Source organism: Punica granatum, chromosome 4 (assembly GCF_007655135.1).
Source record: "Punica granatum isolate Tunisia-2019 chromosome 4, ASM765513v2, whole genome shotgun sequence".
Lineage (NCBI taxonomy): Eukaryota > Viridiplantae > Streptophyta > Magnoliopsida > Myrtales > Lythraceae > Punica > Punica granatum.
In genome coordinates, this window is record NC_045130.1 from 39,233,457 (window position 1) to 39,253,134 (window position 19,678).

General features: G+C 32.6%; 2 protein-coding genes across 2 annotated transcripts; both read right to left on the reverse strand.

Moving 5' to 3' along the window:
* Nucleotides 1–332: 332 nt before the first annotated feature.
* Nucleotides 333–1,256, reverse strand: LOC116204416 (LOB domain-containing protein 24-like). The gene is made up of 2 exons (XM_031536487.1): nucleotides 1,095–1,256; nucleotides 333–695 (listed from the first exon to the last, which is right to left on the reverse strand). Exons 1-2 carry the CDS (start codon nucleotides 1,254–1,256, stop codon nucleotides 420–422), a joined length of 438 nt encoding a protein of 145 aa, XP_031392347.1. The 3' UTR covers nucleotides 333–419.
* Nucleotides 1,257–7,347: 6,091 nt separating this feature from the next.
* On the reverse strand, nucleotides 7,348–10,960 carry LOC116204417 (two-component response regulator ORR21-like). Its single transcript, XM_031536488.1, has 7 exons — nucleotides 10,456–10,960; nucleotides 10,234–10,310; nucleotides 8,406–9,503; nucleotides 8,147–8,305; nucleotides 7,838–7,945; nucleotides 7,620–7,709; nucleotides 7,348–7,413 (listed from the first exon to the last, which is right to left on the reverse strand). The coding sequence occupies exons 1-7, from the start codon at nucleotides 10,958–10,960 to the stop codon at nucleotides 7,348–7,350; spliced, it is 2,103 nt and encodes a 700-aa protein (XP_031392348.1).
* Between the last annotated feature and the right edge of the window lie 8,718 nt (nucleotides 10,961–19,678).

A 19,678-nucleotide genomic window follows, 5' to 3' on the forward strand; every position in this document is an offset into this window, starting at 1 on the left:
TCTTGCTTTCCTTATTCATATTCCCATATGGTGATTAAGCCCGCACGCGGATATCAGTATATAGTTCCATCCAAATAATTTTCGGTCATTCTGTTATATATGAACGCGTGACGACATGTAATTTACTTTTTATAGGCACTTTCTTACATGTTTTGACGCTTAATATCGGGATATACAACTATATTTATGGTAAATCTTCTCTTAAATATATATATATATATATAAAGAATCCAATCTCTAGGTACACTTATTATGAGAATCATGGGGCATTACAAAAATCATGATCTTGATATAGATGAGATTCACCATAAAAATAAGGAAAAAAAACTTTATTCTCCAATTTGCAATATCTAATAAGTTCAAGCAAAAGAAAAACAATTTCAGTTAAACCGGGGAGCTTTACTGGAAGTTTTGTGCATCTACTGCAGGGGCTCCTTATGCTTATTTGTTAAGTTCTCCATACCCTGCTCATTAGTTCGGGAATATTGGGTGTTTGGTTCCGAGATATTGACAGTGGAATTGAGGAATACTGTGATTTCTGCTTGTGTTTTTGCAATTTCGCTTTCGACATCATGTATTTGTTGTTGGAGCCAAGATACGATGCCTGCACATCCATAGACGGGATCTTGAATCCGGCAAAGCGCTTCGTAGTACAACGACTCCGTTGCCTCAGATCGAGCCCTTTCAGGGAGTTGCTGAAAATTACATTCATAATTTGTATCAACATATGAGTTGTCAATTTATACTTGGCCATTTTCAAATTGACAAAGAAGAAAATTTGAACGATTTGATGACATATTAGATACCTGTCTAATTAATTATGTGAATCACCTTAATCAGTATCTGTTATGCTTCTACTAACAGTGAAGGTATCTACATTTCTAGCTAATGTGTATGCTGAACTAATGCAACTCTGATGTACAAAACATAAACATGAGATGCGGAATTTTAATCACAGCTCTTCCCGAATTGTTAAAGGATTTAAATTTAATGAGAATATACTGAGGAAAAATTTTCGCATCATCCCAATAACCTATCTCCGCCTTATGTACTTTGCTGAAATATATATATATATGATTAACCTTGATCATTACCTGGAGTAATTTACCAACATTACTAGCCCCATAGATTCTATGAACATAAGCAAATCTTTGGGGATCATTGGAAGGAAAATAAGGAGAGAAGATGCAATCTTGAGGACATCTTCTCCTCAGATACTTGCAAGCTGCACATCTTGAGGATATTGGATTGGACATTCCTTCAGACAAAGAATTTCGGAATCAAATCTTTATGATGTTAGAAAAAATCTAGTCGAGATTTTGCTTATTAAATAAAGGGAGTGCTTCTATAATGGGCAAAACATTTATTTGTGGGTAAAGATTTTACAACGGCTAGTTAATTTAATTTATTTAGGAGGAAACCTTCGATATTTCTATTTAAAGAGAAATAACGGCTAGTTAATTTGAAGTTTTGGAGCCTTGTATTCATATTTGTACCAAAAATGACTAGTATTCTAACTAATGCATTTATTAACAAATTTATTTTCAATTATAAGTATCCTCAATTTTTAAAGATGAATTTATATTTTAAGAATAATAAGAATTTTCAACGATAACTAAAAGAATTCAAATAATAATCCTAATAGATTAGACAAATTTTAAATAGTTCAATCACAATTTTTCCACTCATTTTCTTTTCTAAAATACATTGGATTTTCTTTTCTAATATTATGCATATTCACTATCGATAGTACAAAAACTTGATTTTGAATTTTTTTAAAATAATTTTTTGTTATATCTTTACTTTTATTATTGATTTTTCTTTTAATGTGATTCCAATTTTGTAAAATTAGTGCCTTTTGTTTATTTTTTATTTTTATTTTTTGCAAAACCTGTGTATGATTAAATAGTCAGCCTGTCTAGCACTACCGTCTCTTCTTAGTTTTTCCCTTTCTTTATTTAATTCACTACCGATATTAAGGTTATTTTTTTTGTCGATGCCATCTTTGCTTAATTTTTTTGCAAAACCTGTGTATGACAAAAGACATTTTGGTTGCATATTTTTTGATAAATTACTATTCAAAATTTTTATTTTCACACATTAAATTTTATTTTTAATATACTCATTCATTTATTTGTATAAATTGCATGTTGTGATTGTTTATACCTATGCTTAATTTATTTTTTTTAGTATAAATTATAAATGTGTCTATCTTAATTTTTTATTTATTAGTTCATTTATTATTTTAAAATTTTTAAGGGTAATTGTTGCTTTAATAAATAGTATTTACTGTAAACGTGATCAACATTTCTATATACGATAATAACTAGTGTTTACCGTGTGTTGCACGAAATTTTTACAGAAGTTATTAATCAAAATTAATAAAACTAATTATACTTATAAAATTAATATATAATTTATATGCTTGATTTCATGTACTACGCCAATGGACCTCTCTTTTAACTAAAAAAAAGAAAAAAGAAAATTTCTATGCTTCTTATAATTCTATAGATACCATTTTAGCATGATTTTCTTTATACATTGGCAATGAAAGACATACATAATTTAATATAAATATTTTTGAGATAAAATACATCATATTTATATATTATAATGCTTTTAAAATAATCAAGTGTGACGCCTTAATCTATTAAATAGGTATTTAAGTTAAGCTCCTCCGACTTATGCAATGAAAAGCCTTCGCTTGATTTATGAGATCTTGCCATGTAGGCTTTTTAGGCATTGACATAGCTTCAAGGTGAACTGACTGTTTGCATGAATTTCAATAAATGTAAACAGTGAATTTAGATTATATTAAATTATTTTTTCTTTCATCTGTCTTCTATACACGGGAATCGGTTACATATTTTATGTCTTTTTGTTTTTGCTTCTTTTTCTCTTCTCCATCTGTCATTGCTCTCTTGCTCGATGAAGGTGGATAGGGAGCATTTGTCATCGAAGCCATTCCCATCCATCTTCAAGGTCCTCTGAAGCCAAATATCCATTATCTCTCTCTCTCTGTTTTGGTCACTCGCTCATTCTTTAAACGAAAGTTTTATATATATATATATATTTGTATATATGTTATATATATGTAAATATGTAATATTCTTTCAAATTTCCGAAAGAGACAAGGCCTCCATTGAGACACGAGAGCCTCAGTCGGTCACTCTGTGCATCGTTACCTGTAAGCTTATTTCCTCTTCGATTTTTCTAGCTATATATGAGCACTTTTTTCATCAATTTCCTGGTCACGACTGTTCATGGTCTTCATTTTTCTTTATTTTTCGGCTTATTGCTTGTGAACTGATATAAAAGAGAATATATATTGAAAATATCCTCGATTTGATCATATCTCTTATCCAGTTCATGAATTTTTGTTGATGGCTCTTCTTAGAATTAGTATAGAGCTATTCTTAAATGTTTGATCCTTAGCTTTAATTAAAATTTTATTTTGCTTCATTCACCAACTTTAAACATTGTGGCTTCCTACTGACTTGAGATCTCAATCGGATGAGGTAGGTATTGCTACCATTTTTCCGAGGTCCACGATCTTCCTCTTAGTGCATTTGGTCATTGATGATATTTATGAGATCTTCAACGCTCGTCAACTAAACATGAAGCTGGTTTTGGCTCTAAGTCTGTTCCTGATTTTCCTAACAGTCAATGACAATCTTCTCTTTGTGTAATTTTGGGATGTATGAACATGAAAGACAAAACGATGCATATGTAGGCATAGGATGCTTATTTCTGCATTGAATATAGAAATTTTCAACAGAGAACCAGCTGGATTGCATAGGAGTTTTCCCAATTAGGAATATAAAAGCTAGATAACCATTGGACTTGTGGGTGCTATTTACCTCTTGGTCTTAGGTCGAGAACAAAGTCAATACATCAAACCCGTTTTCCTTGAGGGTGCATTTTTTTATGGCAGGAATTTAGACAATCTGTGGCAAGTGGAACAAGGACATTTATGACTGTTCCCATAATTATTCAACAATATTTATGAGTTTACTCCATCATAAAAATTTATTTTTAAAATTAATTATGTGATTTTATATTTTCTTATGTATATGCTTAAATTCATTGTAAAATTGTGTATATGCTTAAAAAGATAATAACATAAGGCAAACTGTTAAAGTGATAAAATAGAATATACTACCTAAAACCAATTGAAATATGATATTAAGAAGATTAGATTATAGTAATGTTGTATTTCAACATTCTTTCTTCGCACTTTTTTTTTTCGAGTTCCGACTTGAAGTATTCCTCCATCCCTAGCATACTTTTGTATTTGATCATAAAATATTTCATTTTATATTCATCGGTTAATGCTTCCACATCGTTTCCATTCCAGCTAAAAGAAATATCTTTTTGCCATTTATCAGAAAAAAATATTAACTATAAGACCATGAAAATGTAAATTAGTTAGTAAAAAATTTGTCAATGTAATTCATATAAAATCAACGAATAATTACAAGTTAAGATCCCATTGAATTTCCAAATGTATTTTTACATAAAATCAACAAAAATATATGAAAAATAGCCCGTGCAATGCGCGGGTAAAAAGACTAGTTATGTAATATAAGTGCATCGTTGCTTATTTTAAAAATTTAAGCAAATGTTTTGCACAAGATTTTAATAGGATTTTTGTCCTCTTGAGTTTTTTTTTAAAATTTTTTTGGACATATTGTAATTTCTATCTTAGCTTTTTTAACCTTCTAATGTATAATTAACTTGACTTCATTTATAATTATATAATTATGATAAAATAGAGAAAAGTTTTAGTCTTAATTATTATAAAGTTTTTCCTTTTATTTTTCTGGAGGAGAGTAGAAACTTTTAGGCCATTCTCACTCATTCTTTATTTTATTTATTAATTTTTATTTACATAGTTTTATATTTTATATACTATCTATATTTATCTATCTATACATTAGGCCAAATTTATTTATCTTTAATATTTTAGATATCCAATCGCGCGAACAATACGCTCATGAGATATTGAAAATTAATTTAACAGTCAATTTCTTTGTTTACTGCGTATACTTTATGTAAATTAGGAAACTTGAAATGTAATCCGAACATAATTTCCTATAAATATCATATTGCCTAATATATTAGTTGCTCTACACACTCTTTTTTTTTATGAATTTTGCTCTATACACTCTGTTAACTGTTATTTTACACTTAATTTTTTAACTGTTATTTTAATTAGTAATGTATAAACTAAAAGTTATATATCATGGATAATTATTTTTGTGATTATTGAACCACAAGTATCTTATATAAAAGATGAAATCAATTTCCAATGCGAAGCGCGATAAATTTTCATCAGTATTAAGTTAAATGAGAGTTTGAAGGAGAAGCTCTCCTATATGTCACCCATAGGAATTTTACAATAAAATATTCAAAAACTCATTTCTCTTTTCTTTCTTTAATATTTTTTAAAAAAAGCTTTCACAATTGGCTAGGTAGTAGGGTTCTTATGTATGTATATATATAATAAAAAATATTGATAGGTAGCACGTTTTTTACGAGAAACACGTTTGATTACATATATTTGTATCGACACATCTATGAGTAAATTACATAATTGGTACAAACTTTTTTACAAATTTAACACTTTTGTACAAATAAAAAAATGTAACAATTGAGTATAATTTTTTTTTTTCATTTTGTAACAATATTATGCATTCCATCAATTTTAACTTAACAGCGTCAAGTTTTGCTGAGGTGGCTGTCGACGTGTAATCTTTTGAGGATGTGGCTCTTACGTGGTGGCGGATTGCTATGACATTCGTAATTAAAAATAAATATAATTAAAGATAAAAATGTTTATAAAATGCAAATAAAAGAAAGAAAATTTTAAAATAAATTATTTTAAAATTATAAATAGCTAAAAAAGCATCATAAATTATTTTACAAAATCAAAACTGAATAATATAAATAAAAAAATAAAATTAACAAAATTAAAAAAATTAAAAAAATCTCGATTGAGATCTCTTCAATCCAGGATTGGGGGTAACCCTGCTGGCCACTCCATCCCCTGACGGTGTTCGAACCTGCTGGCGACATAATTGGGGGTGGGGTGGCTGGTGAGGTCACCCTCACCCCCGATTCATGAATTCACTTATCATTAGTTAATTTAAGGACATTCTTAATTACACTTATTATAAGTTGCTTTTACTATGAAAATTTTTGTGCCGACAATTTCAAACACCATTGATAGAACACTTTAGCCTCATATATTCCGTGTCATCATATGACTCATGTATGGTGGCGGATTGCTATGACATTTGTAATTAAAAATAAATATAATTAAAGATAAAAATGTTTATAAAATTCAAATAAAAGAAAGAAAATTTTAAATAAATTATTTTAAAATTATAATTAGCTAAAAAAGCATCATAAATTATTTTACTAAATAAAAACTGAATAATATAAATAAAAAAATAAAATTAAAAAAATGAAAAAATCTCGACTGGGATCTCTTCAATCCGGGATTGGGGGTGACCCTGCTGGACACTCCATCCCCCGACGATGGTCGCTGGTGGCGTCCGAACCTGTCGGTGATATGATTGGGGATGGGGTGGCTGGCGAGGTCACCCTCACCCCTGATTCATGAATTCACTTAACATTAGTTAATTTAAGGCATTCTTAATTACACTTATTATAAGTTGCTTTTACTGTGAAAATTTTTGTGCCGACGATTTCAAACACCGTTGATAGAATACTTTAGCCTCATATATTCCGTGTCATCATATGACTCATGTATGGAAGCTAGAGATATTAAATTGGCCAAGTTAATTCGGCAAATGTGGGGACTATACGTACAAGTTGATAATTTCATATTGTGAACACCTTAACTAAAGTAAATGGTTGAAAACATTCCACATAGAGTGCACAATGGTGGTGGAAAACTAGCATGAAAAAACAAGCATGAAGCGATACATAAGGATACATGCATACTGCTATACCAAAGGAAAAGATCAAGATTCTTTAGACACCATATTTGTTCATAATCACAAGGTCACACAGACACGACACGGATATTGACACACTATATCAATATAGACAGACACAAATGCAGACACAGACACAGACCCAGACATAGACACTTTTTTTGCCTCCCTAGTTATATTTGGTTAAGACTGACTCACTCAATTATATGGATTAGCCGAACTCAAAGATGCTCAAGGAAGGCAGTTAGAATGGACTTGGGGTTTTTTTATACTAGCGGTACTTATAGTTGGATATGTCTTGAAACTTATCAGCACTACTCGATGCAAGCCAAGATTGATGTTCATCTTCCTCCGTTCCTGACTTATTGATGCCCTGGGGTTTTCAATCCTCATTGAGATAGGGTTCAACTCCATCCAGCACTGAATTTATGAAATCCTCATCGAATTCCTGCAACAGAAAGCAAGGAATTGTTAAATAATTATTTGCTCATCTTGTTAGCGTGGCTTCAAGTTAATTATACACATGAGATTCAGCTCGTATCTACTGGTGCGCGGCACGTAAAATTTGTATTATGTCCTAATTACCATCGTTTATCATTTCTGTATATATGTGTAAAGGATGAAACTCGTAAAGAAATTATATTGAATGCTTGCCTTCTCCTCAGATGCATTAGTTGTGAGATTCCCCGCCGATTGCATGGTGTTGTTGGTAACAGCATTAAAATTATTTCCACTTCCTTGCTCCTACATACCAGGAAACAAGAAATAATGGTGGTCAGGGAGGAGTCATGGATATACATATGTACATGTATAATCAAGTCCAATATAAGTGAAGTTATTCTGAACTATATATATAAAAGTTATTTTCGCACCTGAGAGATTGAATTCAATTGATTAGGGTTCTTATCAAAGACAGGAAAGAAATCAGCACATAGGTACGCAATCTCCTCGTCAATGAAGTCTCCATCGATGACAAGATACTGAACAAGACAGGACGATATCTCAGCAATCATGCTTATTCTAGGTTGCAATTAAATTGATTATTCCTTTGCAATTAAAACAAGTATGCTTTTCTGACAAGAAATCAAGAAGAGAAAGGAAAATTATTAAATGCGTAGTGATTCCATATTTGATGAGATCTTCCATGCTTTATTTATGTTCGAGCGTATCTAGATAAATACCTGTCCTGGAGATGGTTTGTCCCATGCCGAACTGTTGCCTTCACCACTGTACGAATGGCAAACGTCAGAGTTCACAACTTCATTTCTTTGAGCATTCACCTGAACCTGATACGAACCATTTCCGACATCCGAGATCGGATTCTTTCCATGGTCTTGCGTCTATGAAAATAAATTCAAAAGTAGCAAATTAATCATCTGAGGTACTATTCTTCCATATACTGAATGCAATATATATCTTACTTCGTAAGGATTCCCTTACCGGCAAAGCCGAATGGTAATTGACGGCGTTCTCTAAGGGAAAACTGTTTGAGCTGCCTTCGCCTGGGATTAGATGATCAGGATTGTCATCATTTTCTCCCAGAACAGTTTTTATCAATTCTTCAAGTGCGAAAGGATTTTCTACTTCCTTGGGAGCAGCAAGCCCTTGATCATCGGCACTGGGAAAAACTTCTGATGGGCTTGCAAGCCAAAATTTAGAGGTTGAAGATTCCCCAGGAGAAAAACAATTGCTGTTGGAGGTTCCTTGTCCGAGAAGAGTTGCTTTTTCAGTGCGAGGAGGAATGCCTCCCATCGAGCCAAAGCCAGCATAAATTTCATTATTTTCAATCGCAGCAATGTTAGGTTTGTGGGGTTGCCCTAGTCCAAGTAAGTCTCCATTCCCAGTCAATCGAATCCCAGCATAATTGCTGTTCTCGTTAGGTTGCGCGGATGAAGGAGGAATAAGATAATTTGCGAAAGAGCCCCTGCTTCCAATGATTGAATCTATGTTGCTCATTCCGCTAGCTGCTTGGCCGTACCCGAGCAGCCTCGAGGCAAAACGCTTTGGTGCTAGCAGGTTTTCTTGTTGATGCGTTTGGCTTGAATTCCCGGGACCTTGTGTAGAATATCCTGAGCCAAGGGAGGCATAATTTCTTTTCAAATGGGAATTCCTGTGTGGAGCTCCATTTACGTTCATCCGATCCATCGGAGCAGTAGTCAATGCTGATCTATCAGGTTGGTAAAGGCCGCAGTGGTTGCTTCCGTCGACTGTAATAGACTTTTTCCAGCTAGCTCGTCGATTATTGGCCTTTGGCAGGGGGGCGATCGGTCTACCAAGCGACCCGTAGTTCGATACAATATTGGGATTCAAAGGCGGCTTACCAGGGAACAAGGACGCGCGGTGGCTCCGGTAATAATCGTGAATTGAAAACGTCACGTGATTGGGTTGGAGCGCTTCCAGGGGGCGCGGGGTTCTGATATCGAGAACACCTGGTGTGATATCAGGTTCGTTCTCAATCATCGGAGGGAACCCCGTCGGAGAGGTGGACCCTTGGGACTTAGCACTCTCTGCAACTTCCTTTAAGAAGAGGCGGTACTTCTGCAAAGTTGCATAGACAATTCGTAAGAGAGGCGTAGGATAAAAATGTCAACGGGGTGATGTGGCTTGTCTAGGGTTTATAGCAAGATTAGATAATGACTAGGAAAGGGTGTATCAAATATATATACTCACACATATATAAGTGGTAGGTTGTTTCATATTATAGTATGTAGGATTTGTATCGAACTTTAAGCTGTCAAATTATAACGATATTAGTATAGTTCGTTGAACCGTCGTAATCAGCGAGAAAACACAGTCATCGCATTGATGAGAATGCACACTATTGCATGCTTTTTCTTAAGTGGGTTTTGCCACGATGTTTCTCCTTACTCCTACATTGAACTTTTCTATATAAGATTTTTATTCATGGATTTGCTTATCAAAATAAGGTGGGTTACCAAAAATACAAATGCAGTAGTGAAACCCGATTCTTTTGCCTATAAATGCACTTCCTTTTCTTAATTTATTTTTAGATAAAAACCCATAAATTAGTTAGCTGCTTATATTTTATGTGCCCTATATTTACAGAAAAAACCATGCACAACTTGCCTTCTAGAGAAAAATTGAGAGGAAGCATTATAGACCATGTCAATGCAAGTTAATAAATACATCCGCTCTGCCCTAACTTATAGTAAGTTGAAATTAACAAAAGAAATGAACGACAACTTTTGTATTAAACTATTCATGATTGGTACATGATTTCACTTGATACATATATTAAATATCGAACCTGCAAATGACTAGCCACATTCTCTCTTGTTAACCCGGGGACGTTCATCAAGTCCAGGACTTTCTTTGGTACAGCCTCTGCATATGAATCACGGGAGAGGAAAAGGAAAGAAACTCGTCATCAGTAACTATCAGAGATGATTACTATGTTTAGTTTTGCATTCAAATGTAAATACTGATAATAACTATTCTAAAGCAGTCGGAAATTAATGTCGTGCACTACTTTCCACTGATCCGACAATGCTTAGGGCTTGCAAGAATCGGTAGTGAAGAGGAGCCGTCCAAGAGATTTTCATCTTCCTTGGGGTCGGGACCATGTATGGCCTCTTATTCGGCTTCTCCGTGCTGGTTTGCCCCTTATCCTGTACTTTCCTCTTCTCTGGCTCCTGCTGCTGCTTCTCGCAATCATGGCTGACCTCGTTAGGGTTCTGCGGCCTGTTAGGATGACTGCTGTCCCTGATGAGGTTATTACTGGACAATGCAGAAGTAGCACCGAGCTGCCGATGGTGGTGGTTGCTGCTGGGCCCTGAATCAGCCAGCCCGAGAGGTCCACTGCCTGGAATGGGCCTAGCTATTCGCTCTATCGGAATCGATTTCCCCTTTCTGCCCTTGACTGCATATTGCCAGACATTCTTGAGTTCTTCCGGGTGAATCGGCTTGCTCATGAAGAACACTGCCCCTTGCTCTAGACACCTTAGCATGATGTAGTCCCTATCATCTGCCGACATCACTGTCAAACACAAAAAAGATGAAGAGAAAAGGATCACCAAAATTGAGTTCTTCTTCTATTAATGTATTACAACATGGGAAACACAGTAGATATACGTCGATGCATAAGGTGATGTTGGTTTTTAAGAAAAAAATATTTCTCTTGAATCACAGCACAAAAGGGATTCGATGTAATTCTGAAGCTGCTATTAGACCATACATGTCACTATGTAATTAGAGGAAATCAATTGAAGGAAATTCAGTGATCAATCCATGTCCATGTATACATCTATAGGCTTCGTTTTTGTTTTTAGAACTGTCACTTAATCCATATAATTATATAGAACAAGATCGATTTAAGGAAAAGTGATTTCCATGTTTTCTCTTATAGATCAAACGTGTCATATCTGAAACTGTTAATAATCATATCATTATATAAAACGGAAGCAACTAGAGAGAAAATTAAGAGTAGTTTTCTTTTTTTTTTTCAGAGAGTTTACAATTTAAACTATCACCGACTTGTACCTCCATAAAGATAAAAATCTGGTGGAAAAAAAAGCCAAATAGGGTTTCAATAGGAAAAAAGAAAATAAAAAAAGAGTGATTTTTTCAAAGGAATTCCGATACTTACTGATGACAGGTAGTGCGTATTCATTTTGTACTCTTTTCTGCAGTTCAAGTCCATCCATGTGAGGCATATGATAATCTGTCACAACCAGATCAACATTTCCTTGCCTTCCTCGAAGAGTAGTGAGTGCATCTATGGCATGGTTGGCTTTGACCACTGAAACATAAATCCACCATAAAAATTTGATCATAGACAGCTCCAAACTTTTACAAAGTACATGGAACGAGGAAGGATATACCATGACACGATAGTAGCAAAGGAAACTAAGCAGTCTTTCGCGGTTCAATTGACGAATTAAACAAAAATGCATATGCGCCCTTTTAGATGTATGAGCAAATGAAGCCATGATTATAAAGAGAAAAGGATTAAACTTTCAATTTCAAGATAAAACGTAAATAAATTAAGATAAGTCTGAGCAGATGCAAAGTCCTTTTCATTTTCATAGGATTACAAATTTTGCATCGAGTTTCAAATATCAAACCTTTTGTTTTCTTAAAGATGAAGAACAAGAAAGAAGTCGGTCGATCTTGGAGTTAATCTCAAAAACCATGCGTATGCATGCAAAAGAGCAATTACTAAGAAAAGATCTTAATAAAGAGTAAAGGAGATATCTAGCATTTCACAAGGCTGAGACCGGAAATTAAAGGGCAGGGAACTAATAATTAGGGAGAAAAATTAATTAAGTTCATGCTATATATTTCAAAAGCTAATAATTAGGTTTGGTCCACCACAAGAACACATGGTTCGTTGATCAAGCTCAGTGTATTTAACAATCGATGCATCGACGATCTGCCTTGGTTGAATGGTAGCTCGTTGGGTACTTAACCCAAATGGACTGAAGGAAAAAATAAAGTCATCTAATGAACACAACAAAGCATGACCTATAAGTTCGTATACCTTCATGTTTCAGTCCTTGAAGCATTCCTGAAACAATGTCAAGACATATAGAGTCATCGTCAACTACTAGAATGCGGATTTTTACGAAGGAACTCTGGATCATTTCCTGACTTTCATTAGAAGCCATTCTTGTGCACACCCAGTGAAGTGATCAATTGGAATCTGCTCTCTCATCATATAAATGGGCTCATCGGTTTTTCTGTACACCAGTAAATTTTCCCACTGCGGGTTAGGGAAGGGGAAGAGAGGGAGGGGAGAGTGAGAGGGGGGGGGGGGGGGGGGGGGGGGGGGTGGGGGGGGGGGGGGGGGGGGGGGGGGGAGGGGAGAGGAGAGAGAGAGAGTCAACAGTTGTTTTTGAAAACAAATGAATTCAGCACACTGGTATAGGGAAGGGGACAAATTTGCAATGGTAATTCCTCAGAATTATTATTCAATTTTTTTATATACATATAAATTTCATGAATCTAGAAACAAATAGATAAAAGAGAAAATATATAGAGGTAGAATGAATTTCTACCGGTAAAAATAGAACCTAAAATCTCTTAATCTCGAATAATTAATTCTTTGTTGTTCTTACCTAGCCGCATAGCATAAGAAAATGCCAGTGAAATTACAACATATGAGTAATGAACTTGTAATCGCATGAATAGTAAATCATGATTTTACAAAAGAATTTTATTGATTTTTCCTGGTCATGTCATTAAAAAATAATGACCTTAATCTCGAATAGAGGATAATGCTTCTGCACCAAACCTCCCCTCTCTCCTTATGGGAAATTCTGGAGAGAAGGGCTGAAATTAATGCAATGCGGCCAGACAGTTGTGTTCTTACATGGAGTTCGCTTAATGGAAGATTTCACAATATTTCATTTTAAAAGCCTGCTTTTTCTATTCTTATTTTCCATGTTAGGATGTTTTTCTATATTTTTTTAGGTAATTCTTTTTTCTATAGTTTTAAAGAAAATTATTTGCTTGATTATTTGAATTTTCCTCTTAAAATACCTCTAATTAGGTTATATGTTGCCCAGGGAATTTTTAATGAATTAATCATTGAATTATCTTTTCTTTGGACAAAAGAAAAAAGAAAAAAATTAGATATATATTATTGGTAATTAATAACTATGTGAGCATAATAAGAGAAAAATCTCCTTGGTCATTCTCGGCTAGATTTCGTAACGGCAAGATGGGGGAATGAGATTTTAGTTAGTTCGTTAGGATTCGGAAGTTTGTACGTATATAACAGTTAAAATTTGGCGCCTTGGCCGTTAAATTTCAGTGCTAAGATGAACTTATAAGAGCAGCGTAAAGCACTCATTTCCGTTAACAGTTCAGTTAGTAGGTTATGGTACAATATGTACATATATTAGACCTTCCATGGAAAATAATCAGATATAATCGATATATCCCCTTTATGAGAGAGTCACGGGTCACGACATAGAGAGATCTACCAATTACAATCAATATTAGTATCATTATATCCCAATTTTTTAATTACTTAATAAAAAAGCATATACTCGCTCCATAAATGAATTTTTCCCACTTTCTACTAATTTGCATGAGACGTTACACGCCCGTTTTGGTAAAGATGCCAACTAATAAGGAGGAAAAGAACCATAGTGCTTTGGAAGGTTTTCAAAAAAAAAGAGAGAGAGAGAGAGAGAAAAAGAAGAAAGAGGTTTGGGGCTTCCCATTCAGATTTGAGTCTCTGAACTTAACCTATTGCCTTGAGATGGGAATTTGATATATATACGCACATAGTAATAGCATAGGGATTTTTAAGAACATTTTGCTTTCAATCGAATCATCATTATTCTGATACATTCAAAAAATCCTATCCCACATCAGTCAATCATAGTTTAATTAGAATATATCTTGGGCTTTGTGTTATACGACAGTGTTTATGAGGCCGGGACATAGAACTTATGCAGCGATTACATGATCACGGAAAAAAAAATCCTAGAATAATCATCAAGGTTTTTCCTTTTTTAGAGAATATATTGAGAGAACAGAATAACCGGTCATAATGAGTAGTTGAGCATGTTAAGAAAATTCACATAAACTATATGCTCATCTAGAGTAAATAATGGCAAAAGGGTTGCAATGAGTTCATTATGATTCGGAAGTTAATAACGGTTACGATCACAGTCGTTGGCCGTTAAGATCGATCAACTATTATCATAATTAGTTACATATCTTCCTTTTATTTCCTCAATTTTGATTAATTGGAGATGCTATCAACCTACTAGCAAGTATAAGATAAGGAAAAATAATGAAATAAAATTACGATGAAAATAAAATTCAAAACCTATTAATTTTACTTGGAACCATTATATGTCACTCGCTTGACATCTAGTACTTATATTACTATCGCCGAAGAAAAAAAAAAAGGGATTTTTTTTACTCACAATAAATATAATATCCCCCTTTTTTTACATTGCATGCGGCATGCAAGTCCATTTGTTAAATTCAAGTTCCACGTACACTGATCTCCCTTAAACATGCATGCTAGCTCACACAAAACTCGCGTGGTTATCGCTCTATGAATAGCTCGAAGATTTTCACTAATTATCCAAAAAAGAGAGAATCTTCGATTTTCTCTAACAAAAAGAACACGGGGCTTCTCATCTTAATAAGATTTGACTCGACAAAATAATTTAAATCTATAATAACATTACATTATTCGTTCTGTTCGGAAAGAAAAAAGGTCTAAAAGCTAATCCTTTGACAACTCTACTGTATAAAGCGTCTTTTAAAAGTAGGCTTATGGCCGCCTCCCTTATATTCTGACAAAAAGAAATCATTAAAGTTATAAATGCGCGTGATATCAACTAATCCCACGGTCAAAGTAATTTATATAGTTTAACAAAGTAATGATTTTGCGGTTAATTCGTTCCGACACTGAGCAATTAATATATTGGATCGACAGGAACACAAGGGCTTTATTGTATAATCCCCAGATCTATAATTTTCGGGCCCAATATATACTTATGCACAAATTTTTTGAACGGACTGTGGGACCTCGACCGAAGAGGAGTTGGTTGGGCCCCGGCCGATTCAATCTGGGGCTTTAGCTTATTGGGCCCTAGCAGCCAAATGCTTGGCAACAGCCCATTAAGGACAGGAGAAAATGACATAATAATGTGGATATTATTTTACCTTCATTTACCTTTTAGGAACTTTCCTTCTTTTACCTTTTGGGAACTTTTCATTTCCTGCCCGGCCCTTTCAAACTCAAATTTAAATATCTTTCGGTGTATACTTTGGTATCCATAAGTCCAACAGGATCTGACTAATTCAGTCGGGAGATCGAGCATTATATGTTATTCTCTCTCCTAACAAGTGCGTTTCTCGGGGTTCGAACTTGTGTTTTCCTCTTTACGGTGTTAAGCTGTTTACCATTTAACCAACACTTTTATTGATGGACGGCTCTAATGAAAGTCTTTTATTCGTATAAGGACTAAGGATGAGTTTCCACATAGGCATTTTGATCAAACCTTTAGCTCATAATTGATTGTTCCTTCGACTCCCCTTATCAAATATATATAGATTTTTATTTAATTATGTCTAACAAAGTTTTTACACTTTTCCCAAGTTCCCAATAAATTCTTCTTGGATGGAAGTCCACCATAAAAATTACTTGACACGTAAAAAATTATTAATTTAAATAAGTGATGTGAATTTATGATGACAAAATGGAAAAACTAAATTACGATACAAAGGAAAGAAAGAAGTTAAAACTGGTTTAAATCGAATTTTTATTCAATTGAAGATTTTTATAAGCAAACAAAAGTACGTAAAGATTGAGTAAGTTTTTTAAAGAAAATTCCTAATAAGAATAATTAAACGGTGAGATAGGTTGGGGACTATTATGTTAAAAGTCAAAACATAAGATTATATTCTTAAAAACAGGGAAACTTATAATCTTATATTTTTTTCTTGTTGAAAAATCATCATCTGAATTAATTATAATAGTAGCTCACCCGCATGATAGACGGGATTATGTTATATTTCTTTTCATATTGTTTTTTGAATTCCAATTTTGAAATATTTCCCCATGACTTGCATACTTTCTTATATGATTGTAAAATATTTTATTATATGAACCGCCAGCGGATGCTTTTCGATTAGCAATCAAAATTTGATATATAATAAGTATTGATACTATTCCCTGTTACTATTATATACTTCTTACAATTTATAATTATTATTAAATTTATCAATCCAATTTACAAAGTATTAACTAAAATTTAAAAAAATGCAAAATTAGTTAGTAATAATTGGTATTATAAAATATCAACGATTAAAACATAAGTCATAATTTCATTATATTTCTATATATATTTTACAAAATAATTACCTAAAATATATAAAAGCAAAGTAATTATTATATTATGTACTAGGCGTTAGACAAATTCTATATAAAAATTTAATTATTCATACATTAATAGCATTCTCTACTTATGAAATCCACTTATAAAATATCATTAAAATTGGTTTCTAATAATTATGTTGAGAACGTGTGAATTAAAAAAATAAATAAATTTTATGAGAAAAAGAACTAAAATTATTGTTTAGAAAGGGGTGCCGAAAAATGACGGAAGGGTCAAGGGGGGGAAAAAGTGATATGCGGTATTACAGAACTAGCTAGTTACATCGGCGTTGCATGTGATTTAATTATTATCAAAGGGTTATTTTCATATATATTATATATTATACAACTTGTTGCCTAAAATTTCAAAATATCAATTAGTTTATGTTGTTTGAATACTTTTAAACAACGTCCAAATTGTTCTATTTACATAACTTAATCAAAGCCATATTAAAAGAACAATAAATTCATCATATTGTGATAACTCTATTGAAATAAAATTTTGAAGAGCTTTGTTCAACATGATGCTTGCAGAGAAGAAAGAGAAAACGAGGAATATGAAAGAAGCTCTACTCTAGTCACACTAGGCAATTTCGATGTAGACCAACAAAATATTAAAAACAAAAAGTAGGGAAAACTCATTGTAGTTTGTGAATTAATAATTTGAAGGCCTATCTAATAATTATACATGTTGATTTAATCCTAAGTGCAAGTAAGTGAGGAGTGGAATAATGAGGAGCTAAGGATTTAAGTTTTAGTATACGTGACGATTAATGGAGAATAATTCGCTATTATATATTATAAAACTTAAAATATATCGAAAAACAAGGTTAGTTTTAATGTTGAGTTTCTAAAAAAAAATTAGATGATTTAATTTTTATGTAGAGTTTATTTTAGTTTAATATATTTTGGAAATTTTTTAATTAAATAATAAAAGTAATTAATTGCATGAGGAACAAAATATAAATTTCAATCAATTGAAAGGATCATTAGAGCTGAGTTTTTAAAATTTACGTGGCATTATACATAGAGTCTTGTATTTCGCCATATTACATATTGTATAGAATATATAGATATATAGACATTGTATAGAATATATAGATATATTTTATAGATATATCTTAGCATCGACATCACGGCAATTTTTAGTGGCTAATATTTTTTTTCATTTAACAACAGCACATTCATAAAAAGATGGATGAAATCAACAAAAACTAAATTAAGTGACAGATAATTGTTAGTTATTATGATAATGTTATTCCAATGAAAATATCATAGATAAATCAAAATAGAGAAAAATCAAAATAGAGGAAATCATTTCGAGATACGAAAGAAAATATATTAATGTACATAAGTAATCATGATGAATATGTCTATTAATTAATTTAATATCAAAGAAATACTTGTTTTAAATTTATAAAAATGATAAATACAATTTTTTTCCTCAATAATCCATTAAAGTACTTTTTCCGAAAGGCGTACAAGTTAATTTTTAGAAAAAAAGGGATGAATTGTAGTTGTTATTTTAGAATCCATTTATGATATCTTACCCATTAATATTAGGGCCGTAATATATATATTTTAGAAAAATCCATACGTACATATATATATTTATTAAGGAAATAGTTTGCATTGCATTTATTTGCTTGTTGTCTTGGGAAATTAATTATTGCATATATATATATGTTCACATATTTCATTTGTTTTTATTTCAAATTATTTTTGTTCTCATTTTTTGTTCTCCCAGTCTTTTCATTCTCATTTTAGGGTATTTGTGGTTTTTTTTTGTGGAGGGTTCTATGTTTTTGCATTAGAAGACAAAACACCACCTTCCCTAACCAAAAACTCTTCGATACTTAATTATTTTCATGAAAAATTGCAAAAAAATTAATGGATGAATGAAACAAATGAATAAATGAAAGATTCGAGAGAGGGAATTAGAGAGAGAGAGAGAGGCAAAAAGGGAGGGGATTATAGCATATTCCACGTGAGAAGAGGTTTTTCACTTCTCTAATTTTCTCCAACTTCACTAATTCTCCGTACATGAATTTAAAAATATTAACTTTTTTAAATGGTTATCTAATATTTTTAGATATTGTTTCTGTAATAATTAATTAGAATGAAGCTTCATCGTAGGTGAAGTCATGCAATAAAGAGCTAAGGGCTTAACATGTGACACTATATTATTAATCGTAAAGTTGACACATAGCACGGCCTTGTTGAACTGATTTTTCGTTTCACTATTACATATTATATATAGATTGTAAAAGTGAGAGGTTAGTGGGTCATCATAAGAGAATGAGTTGACAAATTTGCCCCAATCACTCTTAGTCTAATGGTTTTGATTTCTTTCAAAATTAATCATCTATAATGGATATTTTAGGTAATCAAATGTTTGTTTCTCCTTTTGTAATAGTATAGATAGGCATATACATATATATTTGAAGCATAGTTTTTTTTTTTGGTGAAATGAAGCTTAGATTATCCTACCGAAAAATGAAGCTGAGATTATTAATTTTTGGTGCTTTTTGACAAAACATTCTGCAGTCTTTTATTCCCAAAACACAAACTTTAACGCCGAGTATCCGAATATAGCACATTGTTAAAAGGTAGAGAGAACAAGGCCGTTTCATTTCCATTCTTTCTTCGACTTTATCACGTCAAACCAGTTGAAACACGTTGTATCGGGTTCAATATATTAGCAAGTAATAGCACTATAAAGAATAAAGGTGTGTTTGATAACATTAATTAAGAGTTGAAATTAAATTTTCAGCACTTGATAGAATTTAACATGTTTGATAAACATAAAAAAGTGACTTAACTTAATAAATTTAAGTAAAAAAAA

Excerpts from the sequence above, each read along its gene's own strand:
- LOC116204416 (XM_031536487.1), bottom strand. The coding sequence starts at position 1,256 with ATGTCCAATCCAATATCCTCAAGATGTGCAGCTTGCAAGTATCTGAGG. Across the intron at positions 696-1,094 it reads ATGTTGGTAAATTACTCCAG|CAACTCCCTGAAAGGGCTCG; the intron begins GTAATGATCAAG and ends TGTAATTTTCAG.
- LOC116204417 (XM_031536488.1), bottom strand. The coding sequence starts at position 10,960 with ATGTCGGCAGATGATAGGGACTACATCATGCTAAGGTGTCTAGAGCAA. Across the intron at positions 10,311-10,455 it reads CATTGTCGGATCAGTGGAAA|AGGCTGTACCAAAGAAAGTC; the intron begins GTAGTGCACGAC and ends ATTCATATGCAG. Across the intron at positions 9,504-10,233 it reads ATGTGGCTAGTCATTTGCAG|AAGTACCGCCTCTTCTTAAA; the intron begins GTTCGATATTTA and ends GCAACTTTGCAG.